The 19,931-nt window shown below is 49.2% G+C and overlaps 1 protein-coding gene across 1 annotated transcript; it reads right to left on the reverse strand.

The window, feature by feature from the left end:
• Positions 1 to 1,286: 1,286 nt before the first annotated feature.
• Positions 1,287 to 18,426, reverse strand: SYNM (synemin). Its single transcript, XM_056866102.1, has 4 exons — positions 17,683 to 18,426; positions 13,376 to 13,500; positions 7,338 to 7,411; positions 1,287 to 5,270 (listed from the first exon to the last, which is right to left on the reverse strand). The coding sequence occupies exons 1-4, from the start codon at positions 18,424 to 18,426 to the stop codon at positions 1,309 to 1,311; spliced, it is 4,905 nt and encodes a 1,634-aa protein (XP_056722080.1). The 3' UTR covers positions 1,287 to 1,308.
• Between the last annotated feature and the right edge of the window lie 1,505 nt (positions 18,427 to 19,931).

Raw genomic sequence — 19,931 nt, forward strand, 5'->3', positions numbered from 1 at the left:
CTGCTTGGGTTTACTTGCGTGTATTTTAAAAAATGCTCTAACACCCCTTATTGTAACTACGTGGCTTGCGGGAGCGGGATACAAAATGCTCTAACGCGGGGTTCATGGTGGCTCTGCTAAATACTGCTGTACTGCAATCTCAGGGCAATGAACGGAAACTGTGCAGAGAAACTGTGGTGAGAGACTCTCCAAAGTGGGCAGCTCCTGTTTTACTGGCCTGGCTTTCGAGACTTCACTAGCTCCCTGACATCCAAGTTTAGCAGATGGAAGCTCTTCCCACCCTGAATGCTAACTCCCCACACACAAAGAAACAGAGATGAGTAGGTCAGGCTTTTCCGCTGAAGCTCGATTCATTCGGCAGGCTGCAGCTAAGGGTGCACACAGAAACACAGGTATAAAGACGGTGACCCTATATCCTAACCAAATGGGTATTATTATTATTATTATTGCTACAATATGCTTGCTACAATCTCCATTCTGGTGAAGAAGCTAGAAAACGTGTGCACGCACCTTAAAAATAAGGGTCCCACTGCCCAAACGTATATCTAAGTCTTTGCGCTCCCTCTCTCTTTCGTTCCTTTGGTCATTTCCCTCTGAAAGGTATGTTTGCTGACAAGAGAGATTACCAGGGTTGTTGGGCTATTTGGCAATGCTAGCCAATGCTTATTTCTGCTACCTGTGTTTCGTTTAGAGCAGGTTTTGCACAACGGGGAAGGAACCGTGGCTCAGTGGCAGAAGGTCCCAGGTTCAATCCCTGGCATCTCCGGTTAACAGGATCAGGTTGTGGGTAACGTGAAAAAAAACCCTTTACCTGGGACCCTGGAGAGCTCCTACCAGAGCACACTAGACTTCCGGTATAAGACAGCTTTGCGCATATAATCTGTTATCATAAGAAGTTATCCCTACATTGAGTGTAACCAGTTGCATCTGAAAACCAATCAGCCTGTCTGCACAGCTTTGGCTGCCACTCATAACGCTTTCATTCCAGATCTATCCCTGGTTTCTGCAATTTGCTATTTTAAAACTTAAATGCAGCTGATTCAGTTTAAAGATATACTCAAATACAATCTAAGAAAAGGGAGCAACTTCTTAAGGAGTGGCTTTCAGGCTTGCAACATTAGCCAAAGATAATCAATGCCATAGATTGAAAAGCAAGCATTTGAGGGACCCTGCAAAAAAATATATATTATTAATATATTCCGAACCTTTCAACATTAACTGCTACATAAGGAGCCCAGGTTTTTCAAGTCAGCTATATATTAACAGCAATCAAGCACCCTAAGTAAACATTTCATAAAACTCTTATGTTCAGAACCACGGTCCCTCCTCCTCCTCCTCCTCTTCATTTTCATTAAGGTAAAGAAGGGCAATTTTCTTATCATCAGAAACCACAGATCTGTGGTCTACCATCCTTTGCAGCTGAACAGTCTGCTCAAATGAAGACTCCTCTGATCTTTGTTCACTTTCAACGCCTCTATCACCACCTGTGGCTGTATCCTCTGCCGGATGGGCGTCTTTCGTATCCGATACCTGAATTTTCGCTCCTTGTCCTCCTCCTGCTACCTTAGTTATATCCATCTGAAAGGTAAAGGATGTTTCCTTCGGTCCTATCTTTATGCGCCCAAGAGATTGGCTTTCTGGTGGCCCATCTGTGGGAGAAAGCGCCACAATATCAATCTTTGGCGTTTTATCGGAAACAGGGCCTTGGAATACGATCTGTTCTGTGTGAGTTTCAACGGGGCCCACTCTGATGTGTCTGACCGATCGACTGCTCTCCGTGGGCCCTTCCGTTTCTAAAGTATCTTCCCCTGCAGAGCCTATACCAGAAGATCCAGAAACAGAACCATGGTACGCGACACGTTCGCCGCTCCAAATTTCCTTCTGCCCCAGTGTAACATGCCTTACTGACCCGTCAGAAGAGAACGTTGGTCCAGATTCGCTGAACTCCAAACGTTGTTCGGAAATGGGCCCTTTCCAAACAATTTGCTCCATTGTCACCAATTCCTTGGGAGCTAACTTGATGTGTCTGATGGTTGTATTGGTATCCAGTGTCCCTTCTTTGGAAAGCCAGTCTTGATCATGACTCGGTTCAGTCGTCTTAGTAGAAGATTCTTCATATATGGCTTGGTTAGTGACTGGGGTTTCTTTCTGTTCTATCTTAATGTGCCTCACCGACCCATCAAATGAAACAGAATTGCCGGTTCTGCTGTGCTCCACAATTCCAGAAAGAGGGCCCTCAAAAACTGTTTGCTGAGTTGGTGCCCCTCTTGGATCTATTCGAATGTGCCTGATTGATCTGCTGCTTTCTGCCGAACCTTTTGTTTGAGAGAGACCCCTGCTATTATCATCTGCTGACAAGTCAGAAGCCACCCCCTCAAACACTATTTCTTCAACGATTTGCTTTGAGCCCAACATGACATGCTTAGTGGACCTCCTATCAGAGGAGAACTGTGCCTGACTAGGGTTTTCAGGACCACTCACTTCCACCGGTCCACGAACAGGCCCTCTATACACTATTTCTTCCATTGTCAGAATTTCTTCAGGACCATGTGTGAACCCTCGCATGGAACGGCTGACGCTAGTTGTTGCTCCTGCCTCAAAGCCACCTGTGCCAAACTCTAGATTTTCTGAAATGGGACCTTCATGCAGGACCTGCTCAGTTCTGCGAATTTCTGTCGGGCCGACTGCAATTTGCCGTACAGATCTGTTGATATCGAATGAACTTTGCATGTGAGACGGGTCACTTGCGCTGTCAAGTCCCAAACTTTTGAACACCGGGCCTTCACTGACCACATGTTCGCTAGTATGGTATCTCACGCCGTCGCTGCTGGTTAATTTAGCCGAGCTAGAAACCGCTTCGGTAGTCCATGGCGTGGAAGAAACTTCGATTATTCCAGCTTTACTTCTACTGTTGTCATAGCTTTCTGACTCTTGCTGCCTGCGTTCATCAAAATTATATGTAGTTGAGACCCGTGTTGGGGACTCTCTCTCCCCAGCAAGGCCTTCACCAAGATATCCTGTGTTAAACTGGTCCGAGTCGAGCGTCTCAGACAGACTGACTTCTGCAACTATAGTAACTAAGCCCCCCTTTTTGGTCTGCTCCACTTTTCTAATATCAACTTCCAGACTGCTTGAATCACCTTGGCCCTCTTTGGTTAGTGCTGAGAGCTCTTGCTTGACGCTTTCTGGAAGGCTGTCTTCAAGCGTTTCCAATGCTTCTTTCAGCTGGTGCTTAGGGTCCTTTGACTCCTCAGAAAACAGGCTCTTTATTGACGTGTGAAATTCATGTGGTATTTTAATCTCTCTCTCAATAATGATGGATTCGGCATGCGCTACCTGCTCCACTGGTTGCTCATCCTTTGAAATGAAGGCATTTTCTTCTTCCCCCATCATTTGGTAAATAATTTCCGGTGAACCCTTGCCTTCATTTACCCTTTTCTGAGCTCCCTGAAGAAATTCATCTTGCCATGAATATTTAATAGTGGATTCCTCTTCAATATGGATTTGTCCATATCTGGAGCCATCGTCTTTCTCGTGAGCCAAGGGGTGCTCTTCTGGAGTCGATACAAAATATTTTTCTTCGTCCACTACATCGTCCCCCTCATAGACTTCTTCGACATGAGACACAATCACACTGGGTTGCTGTCGTTTAAGATCTTCAGCGGCACTTGTGGTAGCCTTCTCTTCGGCCCCGTAATACAGATGTCCTGCCATATAGGGCAAAGTATCTTCTGCCTCTTCCACTTCAAAGGGTGTTGGGAATTCTGCTCTTTCATCAGCAGCAGTTCCTAGTGGCTCCTCCACTATCTCAACCTGAACAGTCCTTTTCCCTTGGCCCTCCCTTCTTTTCAGGCTAGCATTTATGATGTCTTCTAATGCAGCTTCAGATAAAGCTCCCTTAGCATCTCCCGTCCCTTTAACGTCTTGCTTTAAGAAACGTTCCAGATCAGACTCATCCAGATCTTCTTGAATTGTAGACTGTACAGTGACCTCAGACTTCATTTTTCCATCCTCAGAAAGTTTCTTTTCAGAGAAGGTGAATTTGGTATCAGTGGGAAGTCCCGAATCAGAAGATTTCTGCACAAAACCTTTAAGAATGTCAGAAACTATATTTTCTGCTATGCTTTCTGTCAATAAGGTATCCATTTGAGGGCTTCCTTCTTCAAACACTCTGTTCAATTCCGTCTCTGGAATATTTTTGGAGAACTTCGGTGTGGCTTCATCCTTTTGTTTACCTATCAAAGGTTTTGAGTCTTGTAATGTTATTTCTGCCCTATTGTTTTTAAACGGCTGGACTTGAATGGGTATCTCAACAGCTTCTTTGCTTTGCGTTGTCACATTTTTGTCATGTTGGAACGAACCACTTTTATCCATCGTTCTACTGGATGGCAAATCTGTTCCTGATGTATCAACCCTAATACGTTCTTCCCATTTGACGTATTTTCCATTCTTGGGGGTTCCATCTTCTGCAAGACTGGCTTCCTTTCTGCTATCGGTGATGCTTGGTTCTTTCATGGTATGCTTTTCCTCCTCTGTTCCATGCTTAATTTCCATCTTCTTTTCAAAGTTAACCGTTGTTTCGAGTCCAGCCAATTTCTTTTCCACTTCTCCTCGGACAGAATCGGTCACTTCTCTGGCCGATCTTTCCGTTTCATGCCTTTCTTGTAACAAAACAGACTTCTCTTCCATTGGCTTAACTTCGCTGATTTGTTTACTCGCTCGTACATCAGTTCCTTCTTGGGTTCTCTCATATTTAGTTTCTTTAGAACTGGAATTTAGGCTGTACGATGTAGCAGATACCCCCGCTATTTTGGGTCTTACGTTCTCAAAAGTATTGGGGATTGTCGTATCCTTTCGGACTTCTGCTGATTCTTTTGAAAAAGATGCTGCAGTAACAGCCTCCGCTCGTTTGGTTTCAGGCAGCGTTCTTTGCCGAACTTCACTCTCTCTGCTAATAACAGGAGATGGGCTGAAAGTTCGGACCTGCCTCTGGTCTGTCACGGTTCTCTGATGAGTCACATCCTTTCTAATAGCTGCTGAAGGCCGGGATTCCGACCGGACGGCATCTTTCCTGAACGCTTTCTCAGTAGCAGCTGTCTGAATTCTGCTGGGTTTTGTTTGAGATGAATAAACGGCAGAGCTGCTCATGTTTGCGATCGGCGTTTTATATCTTGTGTCAACATTCTGGATTGCTGGGAAAGCTCTCCTTCCTTTCTCTTGCCGATAAGCCGAGTAGCGATTGCTATATTCATGAAGCAGGTTTCGGACCCCTGCCAGGAGATAAAAAAACAAATGAAAATCACATCTCTTAACACAGTGTACTTAAGTAACGTACTAACACAATCAAACACAGTCTGTTTAATTGGGCCATTGAACTAAATCTATTTATATATAATGAACAGGTTGCTGTGCTGCGGCCAAGCACACTGATTCCTGCATATCTCCACGGAATACGGGCAGTGAACACGGACAACTGTCTAATCTCGGGAGGACTCGTTTCATTACGCTTCGGTCAGAACAAGACCCTTGACTGTCAGACCACCATAGTTGGTGGGCTTTGCACCTGTGGAGCAAAGAGCCGATGATGTGCATGCGGGATGATGCAAGGCCTATAACAAATGCACCATTCATAACTATTAGCAGCAATTTACAAGGAAGCCCTGCTATTACCTGCTAATTCTAAACTGATTTTCTGGGGGGACTCGATCCACAAAGCTTTTCTCCCTCTTTCAAAATACTAGGACACGGGGTCCTTTGCTGAAGCTGGAGGGTGATTCAAAACAGATAAAACGAACTATTTCTTCACACAATGCATAGTTAAACTGTGGAACTCCCTGCCCCAGGATGTGGTGATGGCTGCCGACTTGGAAGGCTTCAGAAAGGGAATGTGCATGTTCATGGAGGAGAAGGCTATTTATGGCTACTAGTAAAAATGGATGCTAGTCATGATGCATACCTATTTTCTCCAGTATCTGAGGAGCAGGCCTATTATATTAGGTGCAGTGGAACACAGGCAAGATAATGCTGCTGCAGTCGTCTTGCTTGTGGGCTTCCTAGAGGCACCTGATTTGCCACTGGGTGAACAGACTGCTGGGCTTGATGGACCTTGGTCTGATCCAGCATGGCCTTTCTTATGTTCTTATTGATACTGGTCATGATGCACACCTATTCTCTCCAGGATCAGAGGAGCAGGCCTATTATATGAGGTGCTGTGGAAGACAGGCAGGACAATGCTGCTGCAGTCGTCTTGTTTGTGGGCTTCCTAGAGGCACCTGGTTGGCCACTGTGTGGAAAGACTGCTGGGCTTGATGGACCTTGGTCTGATCCAGCATGGCCTCTCATACGTTCTTAACCCTTGCCAAACTAAAGCAAAAATTTGGCTTTTGTTTTGTTGGGCAATCCTTTTGCCCAACAAAAAGTTGTGAAGAGTTGATAAGAACATCAGAAAAGCCTTGCTGGGTCAGGCCACAAACGCTGCTACACAATGCCATCCTAAGTAGAGTGACACCCATCTAGGCCCATTGACTTCAATGGACTTAGAAGGGTGTAACTGTTTAAGATGGTACAGACAGTCCAGCATCTGGCTTTTTCCCAGACATGAAAACAGCTACTTTCCCTTCACATTTAACCCTCGGCAACAGGCATTCAGAAGGTATACTGCCTCTAAACTTGGAGGCTCTGATTATCCCTCATGGCTAACAGCGGCTGATATAGCTACCCTACAGGGTCACCATGTGACTGGATGACACTTTACACACACAGAGGGAGCAATCTTGGCCAAGGGCCTTCACCTTGCTTTGTGGTAAGGAATGCATTAAGCAAACTGTTCACTGTGTCACAAAATCCACACTTTTTCGGTCCCAAATCTCCCGCCAATGATCTTCATTGGGTAAGCTCAAGTTCTCCTGTTACGGGACAGGGAGGAAAATTTCTCCGTCTGGTTTTTCTATATTATGCTCAGTGTTATAAACCCAAGGACTAAGCTCAACTGCTGTTGGAGACTTAGGGGATTACCGCATTATGTATTCCCAGCGATGTATTAAGAGTTTGGAAATGTTATAAAAAACATCGCTTTAAAAGGGCTTTTGGATGCCACGGCTAAAAAATGGTTGGAAGACGTCTTCACAGCTAAAGGGGCCAAACAAAGTGCGAACAGTATTTTTTATAACATTTTCAAACTCTTAATACATCGCTGGGAATACACAGAAAGTGTGAACAGTATTTTTTATAATGTTTTCAAACTCTTAATACATCCCTGGGAATACATAATGCAGTAACCCCCGTAGATACGAGTTTTCTTTCTCCCAACCCTCGTCGCAAAACTTCGCAATCCATACCTTGGGGCACTTTCCTTCCATATTCTTCTTCCCACAGAAGAATCCACTGGCTGCTCTCTCCTTCTAACAAAGCTCTGTGAAGCAGAAAAACAAATCTGATTAGGAAGAAGAGGGAAGGGGAAATATTGCACACAATGGTGACATTACTGACCTCTTGAGGTTAGGTGGGACAGAATTTTTTTTAATTGAAGTGGAATACTAGATATTACATTTCTACTGTGTAATCTGCCCTGAGTCCAAGTGCGAAAGAACGTAAATAAATCAAATAAAGAATGTAAATAAATCAAATAAAGAACGTAAATAAATCAAATAAATAAATAGTGATGCTGGAATAAATCTGAGTTGCTGTCCATATATCGTATCTTTTCTACTCAATTCCCCTTGCAGTTCTGTGATGGGGAAAATCTGAATATGAATTGACAAAAAAAAAAAATTCTTTCCTCCAAGCAGGAAAAATAGTAAGATTCCAATATACAGGTGGAGTAGCCCTCATCCAGACTGCTTGGGACCAGAAGTGGTCTGTATTTCGGATCTTTTCATATGTTGGAAGATTTTGGAATTTCTGCATAAACGAAAGGAGATATCTTGGGGATGGGATCCAAATTCATTTGTGTTTTATATACACACTTGATACACATAGCCTGATTGTCATTTTAAACAATATTTTCAAGACTTTTGTGTACACTGAACATTTGTGTACACTGGTGGGTCTGAGAGAGTTTGGAGAGAAATGCGACTAGCCCAAGATCAACCAGCTGGCTTCATGTGGAAGAGTGGGAAAACCAACCCAGTTCACCAGATCAGAGTCCACTGCTTGTAACCACTACACCAAGCTGGCTAAAACATGCATCTAGATATCATCTCCACCCAATCGATTTAAGTTTGCCAGGCACTGTACATCCAACACAGACAGGAGGTCTTCAGAGCCTCAAACACTTTAAAAAAATCCGTGGGATACTCTGGGAGATCTCAAAAGCTTGCACACTTTATGCTTTGGAGGGGGGGTGGTCCTGATAAAAGAGTTTACATGGCAGCGTGGTGTAGTAGTTAAAAGCGGTGGACTCTAATCTGGACAACCGGGTTTGATTCCCCTCTCCTCCACATGAGCGGCAGATGCTAATCCGGTGAACCGGGTTGGTTTCCCCACTCCTCCACACGAAGCCAGCTGGGTGACCTTGGACTAGTCACAGCTCTCTTAGAGCTCTCTCAGCCCCATCTTCCTCACAGGGTGTCTGTTGTGGGGAGGGGAAGCGAAGGTGATTGTAAGCCAGTTTGATTCTTCCTTAAGTGGTAGAGAAAGTCGGCATATAAAAAACCAACTCTTCTTCTTCTACTACTTTAAGCTACGTTGCTAATATTGAATTGAAACCACATTGTGAACACCCCTAAGCCAAATGTCTTCAACTGATAACTTGTCAGAAGTGTAGCTGGAGAAGCCAGATAGCATTTTGAAACTCTAAGATATCCATTTTTTTAAAAAAAGCACAGTTATTTACATACTTAAGGGCTGCCAACTTGTAGCCGACTTATGGCTACCCCAGCAAGGGGCTTTCAAAGCAAGTGAGAAGCAGAGGGGGTTGGCCATTGCCTTCCTCTGCAGTACCTTCTTGGTGGTCTCCCATCCAAGTCCTGACCCTGCTTAGCTCCTGAAATCAGGCTCTACCATGCCATCTTCCCTCCCACAGTTAATTAGGATGACATTTAAAACGAATGAAAACTGCTGGGGGTTTAACTCCCCCCACCCCACTGATACTGGGAGACTACACTGAAAACTACCCTGGGTTTGCTTGCCCTTCACATGTTCCAGATAACCTCCAAAAACAACCGTTCTGATGGAGAAACTTGCATATCTTTGCCTATTTTAGAAAGCTACTGAAGGAAACAACCCCCCCTCCCTCCTAATACCACCCAAAAAGATGGAAAGGCACTCATGAGCACCACAAACACAATGTTTTCCCAATGAACTTTCCTCTGTTGTAGGGTGGCCAACCAGCTGGAAATAAAAATGTCATGTCCAATTAACAGATATGTAATGGGATGTTATTTCCCTCCATGCCACAAAAGCTTCAGGTGACCATTTCCACAGCTGATCCATGGCGACCCCATAGGGTTTTCAAGGCAAGAGACGGTCACTGGTGGTTTGCCATTGCCTCTCCGTGTCACGCCCCTGGTATTCCTCGGAGGTCTCCCAATGCTTTGGCCCAGGCCTATAATGCTGCCAAGACGGCCCTGGGTGTAAGCTTTAGAGAGTCACAGCTCCCTTCCTCAAAGAAGCACTTTGACTCTCAAAAGCTTTATGCCCTGGACATCTTGTCAGTCTTTAAAGGTGCTTCCGGATTCGAATCTTGCTCTTCTATTGCAGACCAACACGGCTGCCCACCTGAAACGATGCTGAGTTGGTGAAGTCAGATCTCTATTCTGGCCTGTAACCCGCCCTCCTTCCTGGTATTGTGACATAACAGATCTACTGTGTGTGTTTTGCCATCAAGTCACAGCTGACTTATGGCAACCCTGGGTAGGGTTTTCAAGGCAAGAGACATTGGGAGGTGGTTTGCCATCGCCTGCCTCCGCGTCACGCCCCTGGTATTCCCTGGAGGTCTCCCATCCAGATACTACTTGTCTACTCTCCCTCTCCAGTTTTCATTAGTTGCAGCCTGCAAAATGCATTTCCCCCCTCCTAGCAACCATGAGAACGAGAAATGTTCTTTATCTTATTTCTAAAACAAGACCTCGGGCCAGTCACAGTTCCCTTAGAGCTCTCTCAGCCTCACCTACCGCACAAAGTGTCTGTTGTGGGCAGAAGAAGGGAAGGAGATTGTAAGCCGCTTTGAGACTCCTTAAAAGGTCGAGAAAGTCAGCATATAAAAACCAACTCTTCGTCTTAAAAGTACAACATCCCACAGATAGGACAATATCCCGCAGGCCTGGAATAGCTATATAAAGTTATTGGTTTGTCTCAGTTTTGTCTCACAGGTCGTATAGCTGGCCCTTATTTTTCCCCACCAAGTGGGTTTGCAGAGCAGTGTGTTTGTGTGAATTGCCAGCTGCATTTTCCAGCGGGTTTCCAGCCCTCCAAAACGCCGGCCACCGGCTGAAAAAAAGTGTGTCTGTGTCCTACCGGGAATTTCCCCTGTGGATTGTACGCGCTCCAGTAACCCACAATGACTGCGTAGGGAAAACCCGGTGGTGAAAAAGACATTGGGACCCATCTCAAGCGGGGACAAAGACCTTATCCTTTCCTCCTCCTTTCTTTCAAACATCTACGGAAGGGGACTTTTTGCCTTTGGGGCTCACGGCCGGCTCGTTTTCAGCAATCCCGCTTTGGGATGTGGCTCGCTGCCGCGTACTCCTGCCCTTTGCCATATACAGTACACAGGCTCGGAGCTTTTATTTTTAGTGACTTCACGCGTCGCTGCAGCAACGGAGCAAACTGTTGTTTTATCGGCAGCCAAAAATCCCCGCTCAAACTCTCCCGCATTCCTCTTTCCCCGTCACCGCAGTTAACGCTTTCGGAGGCTTGCTGCCGGGGGTCCCGAGGAGGCCAAACTTAATCTTGGCAGCACACTCCCTTCTTAAGGGGGAGATTGGCTGGGTAGTTTCCGGCTCACGGGGAGGACGAGGAAAAGGCAAGTAGACAAAAAACGGTAGAGCCGCTTAAAAAGAAAACGAAAGAACACAAACAGTATGTCGCGAATTAGCTTTGAGATGCATGGAAGTCTTCCCTGAGACAGCGTGGTACAGTGGTTAGAATCTCCGGCTTGGATCTAGGAGACCCAGGTGCGAAATCTCCATTCAGCCATGGAGCCTCGCTGGGTGACCTGGGGCCAGTCACACACTCTTGGCCTAGCCTACCGCACAGGGTTGTCTGTGAGGATAAATTGGAGGAGGGGTGAATGTTGTAAGCCCCTTTGAGGTCCCACTGGGTGGGGGAAGGCGGGGTATAAATGAGATAAATAAATTAAAATGTTGATTTTTAAAAAAAGAAAGGGAGTGCATAAGTATATGGGGTCACCATAAGAGTGTAGAGCCACATGAGGGGCAGACTCTAATCTGGAGAACGAAGTTTGATTCCCCACTCCTCCACAATGCCCGCTGGGTGACCTTGGGCTAGTCACAGTTCTCTTCGATCTCTCTCAGCCTCACAAGGTGTCTTTTGTGGGGAGGAGAAGGGAAGGAGATTGTAAGCGGTTTGATTCTCCTTAAAAGGTAGAGAAAATCGGCATATCAAAACCAACTCTTCTTCTTGGAGCGGTGGATTCTTATCTGGAGAACTGGGTTTGATTCCCCACTCCTCCACATGAGCGGCGGAGGCTAATCTGGTGAACTGGATTTGTTTCCCCACTCCTGCACATGAAGCCAACTGGGTGACCTTGGGCTAGTCACAGCTCTCTCAATCCCCCCTACCTCACAAGGTGTCTGTTGTGGGGAGAGGAAAGGAAGGTGATTGTAAACCGGTTTGAGTCTCCCTTAAGTGGTAGAGAAAGTCGGCATATAAAAACCAACCCCCTCCCCCTGCTCCTCCTCAGAGAACAGAGAATTTTATTTTCATCGGTGACTCCAGAAATCAGGATGTATGCCAGCAGATGATGGGGGAGGGGGCAAGGGGAAGAATTAAGAGCTCTCCATTACCACTTGGAATTTTTTACAGCAGCATTGGCATCCTAACTAGATGATAAACATTTGGAAAGTTGCCACTCCTAGGAGGGCGGGCAGAATACCTTTCCCAATCAACAGCCAGTTTTAAAGGCAACACCAACCCTGAAGGAAAACATCGGTATCAAACAGACTTGTGGTTTTCTACGCACACCTCCATTTATGGAGGGGTATTTACTTCGCAGTCCCTGCTGGACTGCTTCGAGGCTTCCTTTGCATTATTCATGATTTTACCGACCTTCCGACGTGACTTCTCTGTGGCCTCGTTCTTCCCCCGAAGTTCTAGGATACTGCTTCGAGGCAAGAGCGATGCAAATTTGCCCCATTTCCATGCATATCTCTTAAGTTCGGGTTTCTCTCCCCACGCCCATTTTGGCTTCTCCCTCCCACATGTCTGTCCCTCCCATCCAACCCCTTCCCTCAAAGCAAAGCACAAAAGAGGGAGTTAAACCGTCATGAAATGTGCAGGAAGACACCGAAAAGAGGCTGCAAAGGTTGGAAGGCAGCTCCCAGAAGGGAGCTGTTGAAGAACGGTGGGGAGGAATACCCAGCAAAAGCACACGCAGTCCCTTTAAGAGCTGACCCGCCCCCTCCAAGTAAAGCGCAACAAGGCTGCGTTTTCATGGGGAGGGACTCAGAAGCTCCGGGATGCCTGATTTATCACAAGCTACTCCTGGAATGGGTGGAGGGAATCCCTCATGCATATGATGTTTGAGAATTCGGAGCAGAAAACCATGCAACAAACCAAACACAAATTTCCCCTGCATAAATGGTAAAAAGGTAAAGGTCCACTGTGCAAGCACCGGGTCATTCCTGACCCATGGGGTGACGTCACATCCCGACATTACTAGACAGACTTTGTTTACGGGGTGGTTTGCCAGTGCCTTCCCCAGTCATTTTCCCTTTACCCCCAGCAAGCCGGGTACTCATTTGACCGACCTCGGGAGGATGGAAGGCTGAGTCCACCTTGAGCCGGCTACCTGAAACCGACTTCCGTCGGGATCTAACTCAGGTCGTGAGCAGAGCTTGGACTGCAGTACTGCAGCTTACCACTCTGCGCCACAGGGCTCTCTGCATAAATGACCACTGTCTAACAGTCTGTAGGCAAATTGCAGATTTCTTACATGTCATTACATGACCACTAACCTGGTACATCTAGGGGGAAAGTACATAAGAACGTAAGAGCCCTGCTGGATCATCTAGGCCAGCATCTTGTCTCACACACTGGCCAACCAGGTCATGAAAAATAAGGGCTAACCCCCACTCCCCATCCCCTGGGGGAGGGGACCATCGCATTCTCCTTATGCTATTCTGCTCCTCTTGCAGTGTAAGAGATGCTCCAAGTACCTCTTAAGGGCATCGCGTGCTGAATTTATGACCCTTACCTGTAAGTTGCAATTTCAAGGCTGAGACTTGCTTTCACCTGCAGCAGCTCGTGGTAGTCCTTTAAATACTCGGCGATAGACAAGGTTAGGAACCGCTTTTCTTCTTCCAGGGCATCAATGACCATCTAAACAAAAAAAAACCCACATCTGTCTTTTAAAATGTGCTTTCAACTTATACGGCTGATGTATCTTGATGCTGCACTTCGCTTATGCTCTAAGAAAAGTCTTTAATATGTTTTAAATGTATATAAGGCATATATGTTAATATTTTGTCTTCTTTTTATTAATCAGGTCCCCTTGAGGAAGCTTGTGCAAAATACAAAGGGGCACTTTATTAAATTTCATTCCCTCGCACCAATCGTTGCTTTTTGTCTCCAAGAATTAAAAAATGACAGTAAAACAGAAATTGGCCACGTTGACAATAGAACTTTTGCCGAGGCGCCTCAGAAGTAATCTTCACTTTTGAAGATTAGGAGTGGGTTCTTGTTTTTAAAGCAAGTACCAATCGTTGTGAGTTGTTAAGAATTAGCATCCGGCTATCAGCAATGATTTTCTGCCCACCCTTGCTTTCTATTTGCCAGCATTTCAAAGTAGTGAAGTTGCACAATTTTTTTTTAAAAAAAACAACTCCAAAATAAATATCCAGCAAATGTATTTGCTAGTATTTTAATGGCGAACTTTTTACTCGAAGATAAGAATACCACCATCTCACACACAGTGGCGAAGTTCTGTTATACTGCTACCAGATTATGGAGAACGTTGTCGTTATGTGAAACAGCTCACTAATGGTGTACTATTTCGATTGTTTCTTTTTTATTGTTATCCTGGTCACTAACTGTATTTAATAATAAACAAATATGTTTTTTTTTAAGTCGCCCTTCCTTCCAAGGAGTTTAGAGTGACGTACATCACTCCCATTTTACTGTCACAGCAGCCCAGTGAGGTAGGCTAGGCTGACCAGCCCAAGGTTACCCAACAAGATTCATGGCAGAGCAGAGATCTGAACCATTGCTGCCCAGATTTCCATCTAGTGCTCTTTCCATTACAACTACACAGGCATTTATCATTGATGTTAGGCATGGTTAAGCTTCAAAACCGCACTGTCTACACCTCCAGCAAGGCGGTTTTCCCATCTTTGCTTGCAAGATGCCGAGCAGAACACATGGAGTTGCTTTATACTCAATCAGACCCTCGATCTATCGAAGTCCATATTGGCAGCAGCTCTTCCCATCACCTGCTACCTGATCCTTTCCACAGGAGATGCCGGGGATTGAACCTGGGACCTTCTGCATGCCAAGCAGGTGATCTAACACTGAGCCACGGCCCCTCCCCAATGATGACTGCTTCTCTCTGTCATGATAACGGTCAACTTTGACATGAAGCTGCCTCCTACTGATAATGTGGAGGAGTGGGGAATCAAACCCGGTTCACCGGATTAGAAGAAGAAGAAGAGTTGATTTTTATATGCAAACTTTCTCCACACCCTCTGAGGTAGATGGGGCTGAGAGAGCTGTGACAAGCCCAAGGTCACCTAGCTGGCTTTGTGTGGAGGAGTGGAGAAACAAATCCAGTTCACCAGATTCACCACTCATGTGGAGGAGTGGGGAATCAAACCCGGTTCTCCAGATCAGAGTCCACCGCTCCAACTACTGCTCTTAACCACTACACCACGCTCATGCGAAGGTCCCTTGGTAGGCTTGTATATCCAGAGCAAACATTGCCCATACAGAGGGGTGCTGCCTACAAACTCAACCTCAAGGTATGCCAGACTCTGTGCAGCGTTATTGCCTTGGTCTGGGGATGCAATTGTGACGGCAATCTTTGTATGGAGGCATTTGGAAAATCCAGACGCACCAAATCCAGGCTCTTCGTAATACCCAGAGCCTCCATAATCTTTGCTCACAATGAAGCCAGTAACGAAATGACCACAGACAACAGAAATCTTCTGGTGTGTGAATAAACAGTCTACTAGGAACAATGGTAATGATGTCTGTCCAAAATGGAGAGAAAGGGCTGCATTCTCTGATCTGAATGTTGGACGGAACTGGATTAATCTCAGTAGTCTGGTATTGGCTAGGGAGATCGAGCAGGGCATTTATGCGGTTAGTTCAGGACTTCTGGCTACCTTCGCAGGTCAATCGACGGCCCGACCCACCACAAGTTCAGCGCCACCCCGCCTTTGCCACATGCATGACCGCTGTCCCCCCAATATGGGGATAATGCCATTGGCCTACCTTGCAAGGATGTTGTAGTAATGTGGGTACATGCGCACACATAAGAAACATTAGATCAAGAGCCATCCGGAGCCCAGCTGCCCATTTCCAGCCATGGCTATCCAGCCTCTACCAGGACCCACAGGCGAGGCCAGGCAGGAGCAGCCCAGCAAATTCACCACCCTCTGCCACAATCTAATTGCATGGCTGCCCCTCCCCCACAATATGGGGAGAATACTACTGGCCTACCTAACAAGGCTGTTGTAATACCATACATGCACACGTTGGAAACACAAGGTCAATACCACTGGCTGCTGCAAGTTTTACACTGTTATATTTGGCTTAATTAGTATTTTATCTGTTTTATTAGCAATTCTTGAAATCCAAGGTTTTAGGTTTTGGAAATGTAGCACAGAAATGTATTATGATATTTTCTGAACTATGACTGCAATAAATTAATTATTATTATTACCACAGGCCTACCCTACATGGCTGTTGTAATACCATATATGCACCCCAGAAACACACACCAGTCTCCTGTTTCCAACAGTGGTCAGCCAGCCTCCACTGGGAACCGTCAGACAACGTGAACACACATGAACACATGAAGCTGCCTTATACTGAACCAGACCCTTGGTCCATCAAAGTCAGTATTGTGTACTCAGACTGGCAGCTGCTCTCCAGGGTCTCAGGCAAAGGTCTTTCACATCACCTACCTGCCTAGTCCCTTTAACTAAAGATGCCTGGGACCGCCCCTAATAATGAACACACAGGAAGCTGCCTTCCCATCACCTACCTGCCTAGTTGCTTTAACTAAAGATGCCGGGGATTGCACCTAATCCCCTGGGACCTTCTGCATGCCAAGCAAAGGCTCTACCACTAAACCAACGACCCTCCCCTAATAATGAACACACATGAAGCTGCCTTTTACTGAATCAGACCTTTTGGTCCATCCAAGTCAGTACTTTCTACTGGCTCTACCACTAAGCCTCAGCCCCTCCCCCATGCCTCTCCAGGGTCTCAGGCAGAGGTCTTTCCCATCACCTCCTTGCCTGGTCCCTTTAACTGGAGACCCGGTATTGAACCCGGGACCTGGTCCCTTTAACTGGGGATGCTGTGGGTTTGAACCCGGGACCTCCTGCATGCCAAGCAAAGGCTCTGCCACTGAGCCACAGCCCCTCTCCACAGCTCTCCAGGGTCCCAGGCAGAGGTCCTTCCCATCGCCTCCTTGACTGGTCCCTTTAACTGGAGATGCCGGGGACTGAACCCAGGACCTTGTGCATTCCAAGCAAAGGCTCTGCCACTGAGCCACAGCCCGTCCCCACGGCTCTCCAGGGTCCCAGGCAGAGGTCCTTCCCACCGCCTAGTCCCTTGAACTGGAGATGCCGGGGACTGAACCAGGGACCTTCTGCATTCGAAGCAAAGGCTCTGCCACTGAGCCACAGCCCCTCCCCACGGCTCTCCAGGGTCCCAGGCAGAGGTCCTTCCCACCGCCTAGTCCCTTGAACTGGAGATGCCGGGGACTGAACCAGGGACCTTCTACATTCCAAGCAAAGGCTCTGCCACTGAGCCATAGCCCCTCCCCATGGCTCTCTAGGGTCCCAGGCAGAGGTCCTTCCCATCACCTCCTCCCTTTAAGTGGAGATGCTGGGGACTGAACCCGGGGACCTTGTGCATTCCAAGCAAAGGCTCTGCCACTGAGCCATAGCCCCTCTCCACAGCTCTCAGACAGAGGTCTTTCCCACCGCCTAGTCCCTTTAACTGGAGATGCCGGGGACTGAACCAGGGACCTTCTGCATTCGAAGCAAAGGCTCTGCCACTGAGCCACAGCCCCTCCCCATGGCTCTCTAGGGTCCCAGGCAGAGGTCCTTCCCATCACCTCCTCCCTTTAAGTGGAGATGCTGGGGACTGAACCCGGGGACCTTGTGCATTCCAAGCAAAGGCTCTGCCACTGAGCCACAGCCCCTCTCCACGGCTCTCCAGGGTCCCAGGCAGAGGTCCTTCCCCCCGCCTCCTCGCCTGGTCCCATGAACTGGAGCTGCCGGGGCCCCCGGGCTCTGCCACGTCCCCGTCCCCTCCGCCGCCTGCCCTCACCTCGTACTCGTTGCGCTGCGCGCCGTGCCGCTCCGCCTGCGCCCTGCGCTCCGCCTCGAGCCGCTGGGCCAGGGCGGCCAGCTCCTCCGCGCGCCGCCGCAGCCCCTCGGCCCGCCGGCGGCCGTGCCGGTTGCGGGCGCGCAGGGTCTGGGCGTCGGCGGGGCGCAGGCGGCCCTCCAGCTCGCGCAGCGCCGCCAGCTCGGCCGCGTAGCGCTCCAGGCAGCGCGCGCCGCTCCAGCGCAGCACCAGGGCGCGCGGCTCGCCCGCCTCCCGCCGGCCCGGGGGGGTCTCCCGTTGCCGGGCGGGGGTCTTGGCGGGGGGCCGCCGCCGCCTCTCCTCCTGCAGGCGGCCGCGCTCGGCCCGCAGCCGGCCCAGCTGCGCCTCCAGCGCGGCGCAGTCGGCCGCCAGCGCCTCCAGCCTTGCGCGCAGCTCTCCGGCCTCGGGCTCCAGGCGGCGGCGGCGCAGGTCCAGCAGCTGCGCGCCCAGGGCCTCCAGGCGCCCCCGCTCGCCCCGCAGCGCCTCCCGCTCGCGCTCCGCCTCGCCCAGGGTCCGGCGCAGCTCGGCCGCCGCCCGGCGCAGCTCGGCCACCTCCCGCTCGCGCTCCCCAGGGCGGCCGGAGCGGCGCAGGGCGGCCAGCTCTTGCGCCAGCCGCCCGTTCTCCCCCTCCAGGGCCCGCAGCCGCCCCACGTAGCCGGCCAGGCGGGCGTTCAGCTCGCGCAGCTCGGCCTCCTCGTCCCGCTGCATGGCCTCCCCGGACGCTGCTGCCTGCCTGCCTGCCTGCCTCGCAGGGCGCGCTCGCCTCTCCACTGGGCACCTTTGGGGAGGGGAGGGGAGGGAGGCGGGGAAGGGCTGGGGAGGTGGCGGGAGGGCGGCCCCTGCTGGACACCGCCCCTGTCCAAGCAGCGCGGACCTAAGGCTGGCCCTGCTGCAGGGGGGGGGGGAACCTTTTTTTATGCCAAGGGCCATTTGGATATTTATGACATCATTCGTGGGCCGTGCAAAATTACCAACTTAGAACTCACCCCCATGCATTCTGGCCCTGCCCCCCCCCCATTGTTGCCACTTCCGCCCCCAGCCCTCTTGTAGTACAGAGGGGATACGTTGCTCCACGGCCCAGGTGGGAAAGGGTTAACCCAGTTTCTTGGGCGGCCCTAGCAGCTCCGTAGCTAACGACGCTTCTGCAAGGGGGAAAGAAGGTTCCTTTTCTCGGCAAAGCAAACTCACATCCGCCTTGAATGGAGGCTGTTCCTGTCCGTGGGAGGGGGCGGATTGCCAGCCTTAGATCCTTCTGAGCTAGAGATCTGCCAGGACCCACAAAGGGCCAGATCAAATGATTCCGCAGGCCTTATACGGCCCCCGGGCCTGACGTTCCCCGCCCCTGCCCTGCTGGGTCAGACCCAGGCTCGTCACGCCCAGCAGCCAGGTCACACAGTGGCCAAGCAGCTGCTTCTAGGGCAGGGATGGGGAACCTCAGGCCCGGGGGCCATATGCGGCCCCCAAGGACATTTTCTGGGGCCCTTGGGAGCTTTGGGGCTGGGTGTGTGTGTGTGTGGGGGGGGGAGGCGTGGAGGCTGGGGCCTGGTCGTGTGGGGCCAGCGTGCATGTGTGTGTGTGTGGGGGGGGGGAAGGCTTTTCTTTCTTTTCTTCCTCTTTCTGTCACTCCTTTCTCTCCCTCTTTGTCTCCCTCCCTCTGTCCTTTTCTTTCTTTCTCCCCCTCCATTTCTTTCTTCCTTTCTCTCTCTTTTCCTTTCCCTCCCTTTTCCTCTTTCTCTGTTTTCTTTCCTTCCTCCCTTTCTTCCCTGCGGATCGGCTGCGGGCTGCGCCCCCCTGGCGCTTTGTTTGCTCGGGCCCACCACTGGCTGCCCTCCTGCCTGGGAGGGGGGAGGACAAGGGGAGCGGGGGCACCCTCCAGGCCTTCTCTGTGTGGCCTCCTCTGGGGTTGCCAACCTCCAGGTGGTGGCTGGAGACCTGGCAACTCTAGCCTCCCCCCGCTGGGAGATCTACACCTGGTTATGGCCCCCGAATGATGTTATAAATGTGCAAATGGCCCTTGGCAGGAAAAAGGTTCCCCACGCCTGCTCTAGGGAGCCCACAAGCAAGATGACTGCAGCAGCATTCTCCCTCCTGTCTTCCCCAGCACCTAACAGAATAGGCATACTCCTCTGATACTGTAGAGCAGGGGTGGGGAATCTTTTTTCTGCCCAGGGCCATTTGGATATTTATAACATCATTCGGGGGCCATACAAAAT

This window comes from Euleptes europaea, chromosome 20, assembly GCF_029931775.1.
Source record: "Euleptes europaea isolate rEulEur1 chromosome 20, rEulEur1.hap1, whole genome shotgun sequence".
Lineage (NCBI taxonomy): Eukaryota > Metazoa > Chordata > Lepidosauria > Squamata > Sphaerodactylidae > Euleptes > Euleptes europaea.

What these genes read in the sequence shown, in the direction of transcription:
- SYNM (XM_056866102.1), bottom strand. Translation starts at nt 18,426, where the DNA reads ATGCAGCGGGACGAGGAGGCCGAGCTGCGCGAGCTGAACGCCCGCCTG. An exon ending in CTTGAAATTGCAACTTACAG is followed by an intron (nt 7,412 to 13,375) that starts GTAAGGGTCATA and finishes TCTGCTTCACAG; the next exon opens with AGCTTTGTTAGAAGGAGAGA. An exon ending in TGGAAGGAAAGTGCCCCAAG is followed by an intron (nt 5,271 to 7,337) that starts GTATGGATTGCG and finishes ATCTCCTGGCAG; the next exon opens with GGGTCCGAAACCTGCTTCAT.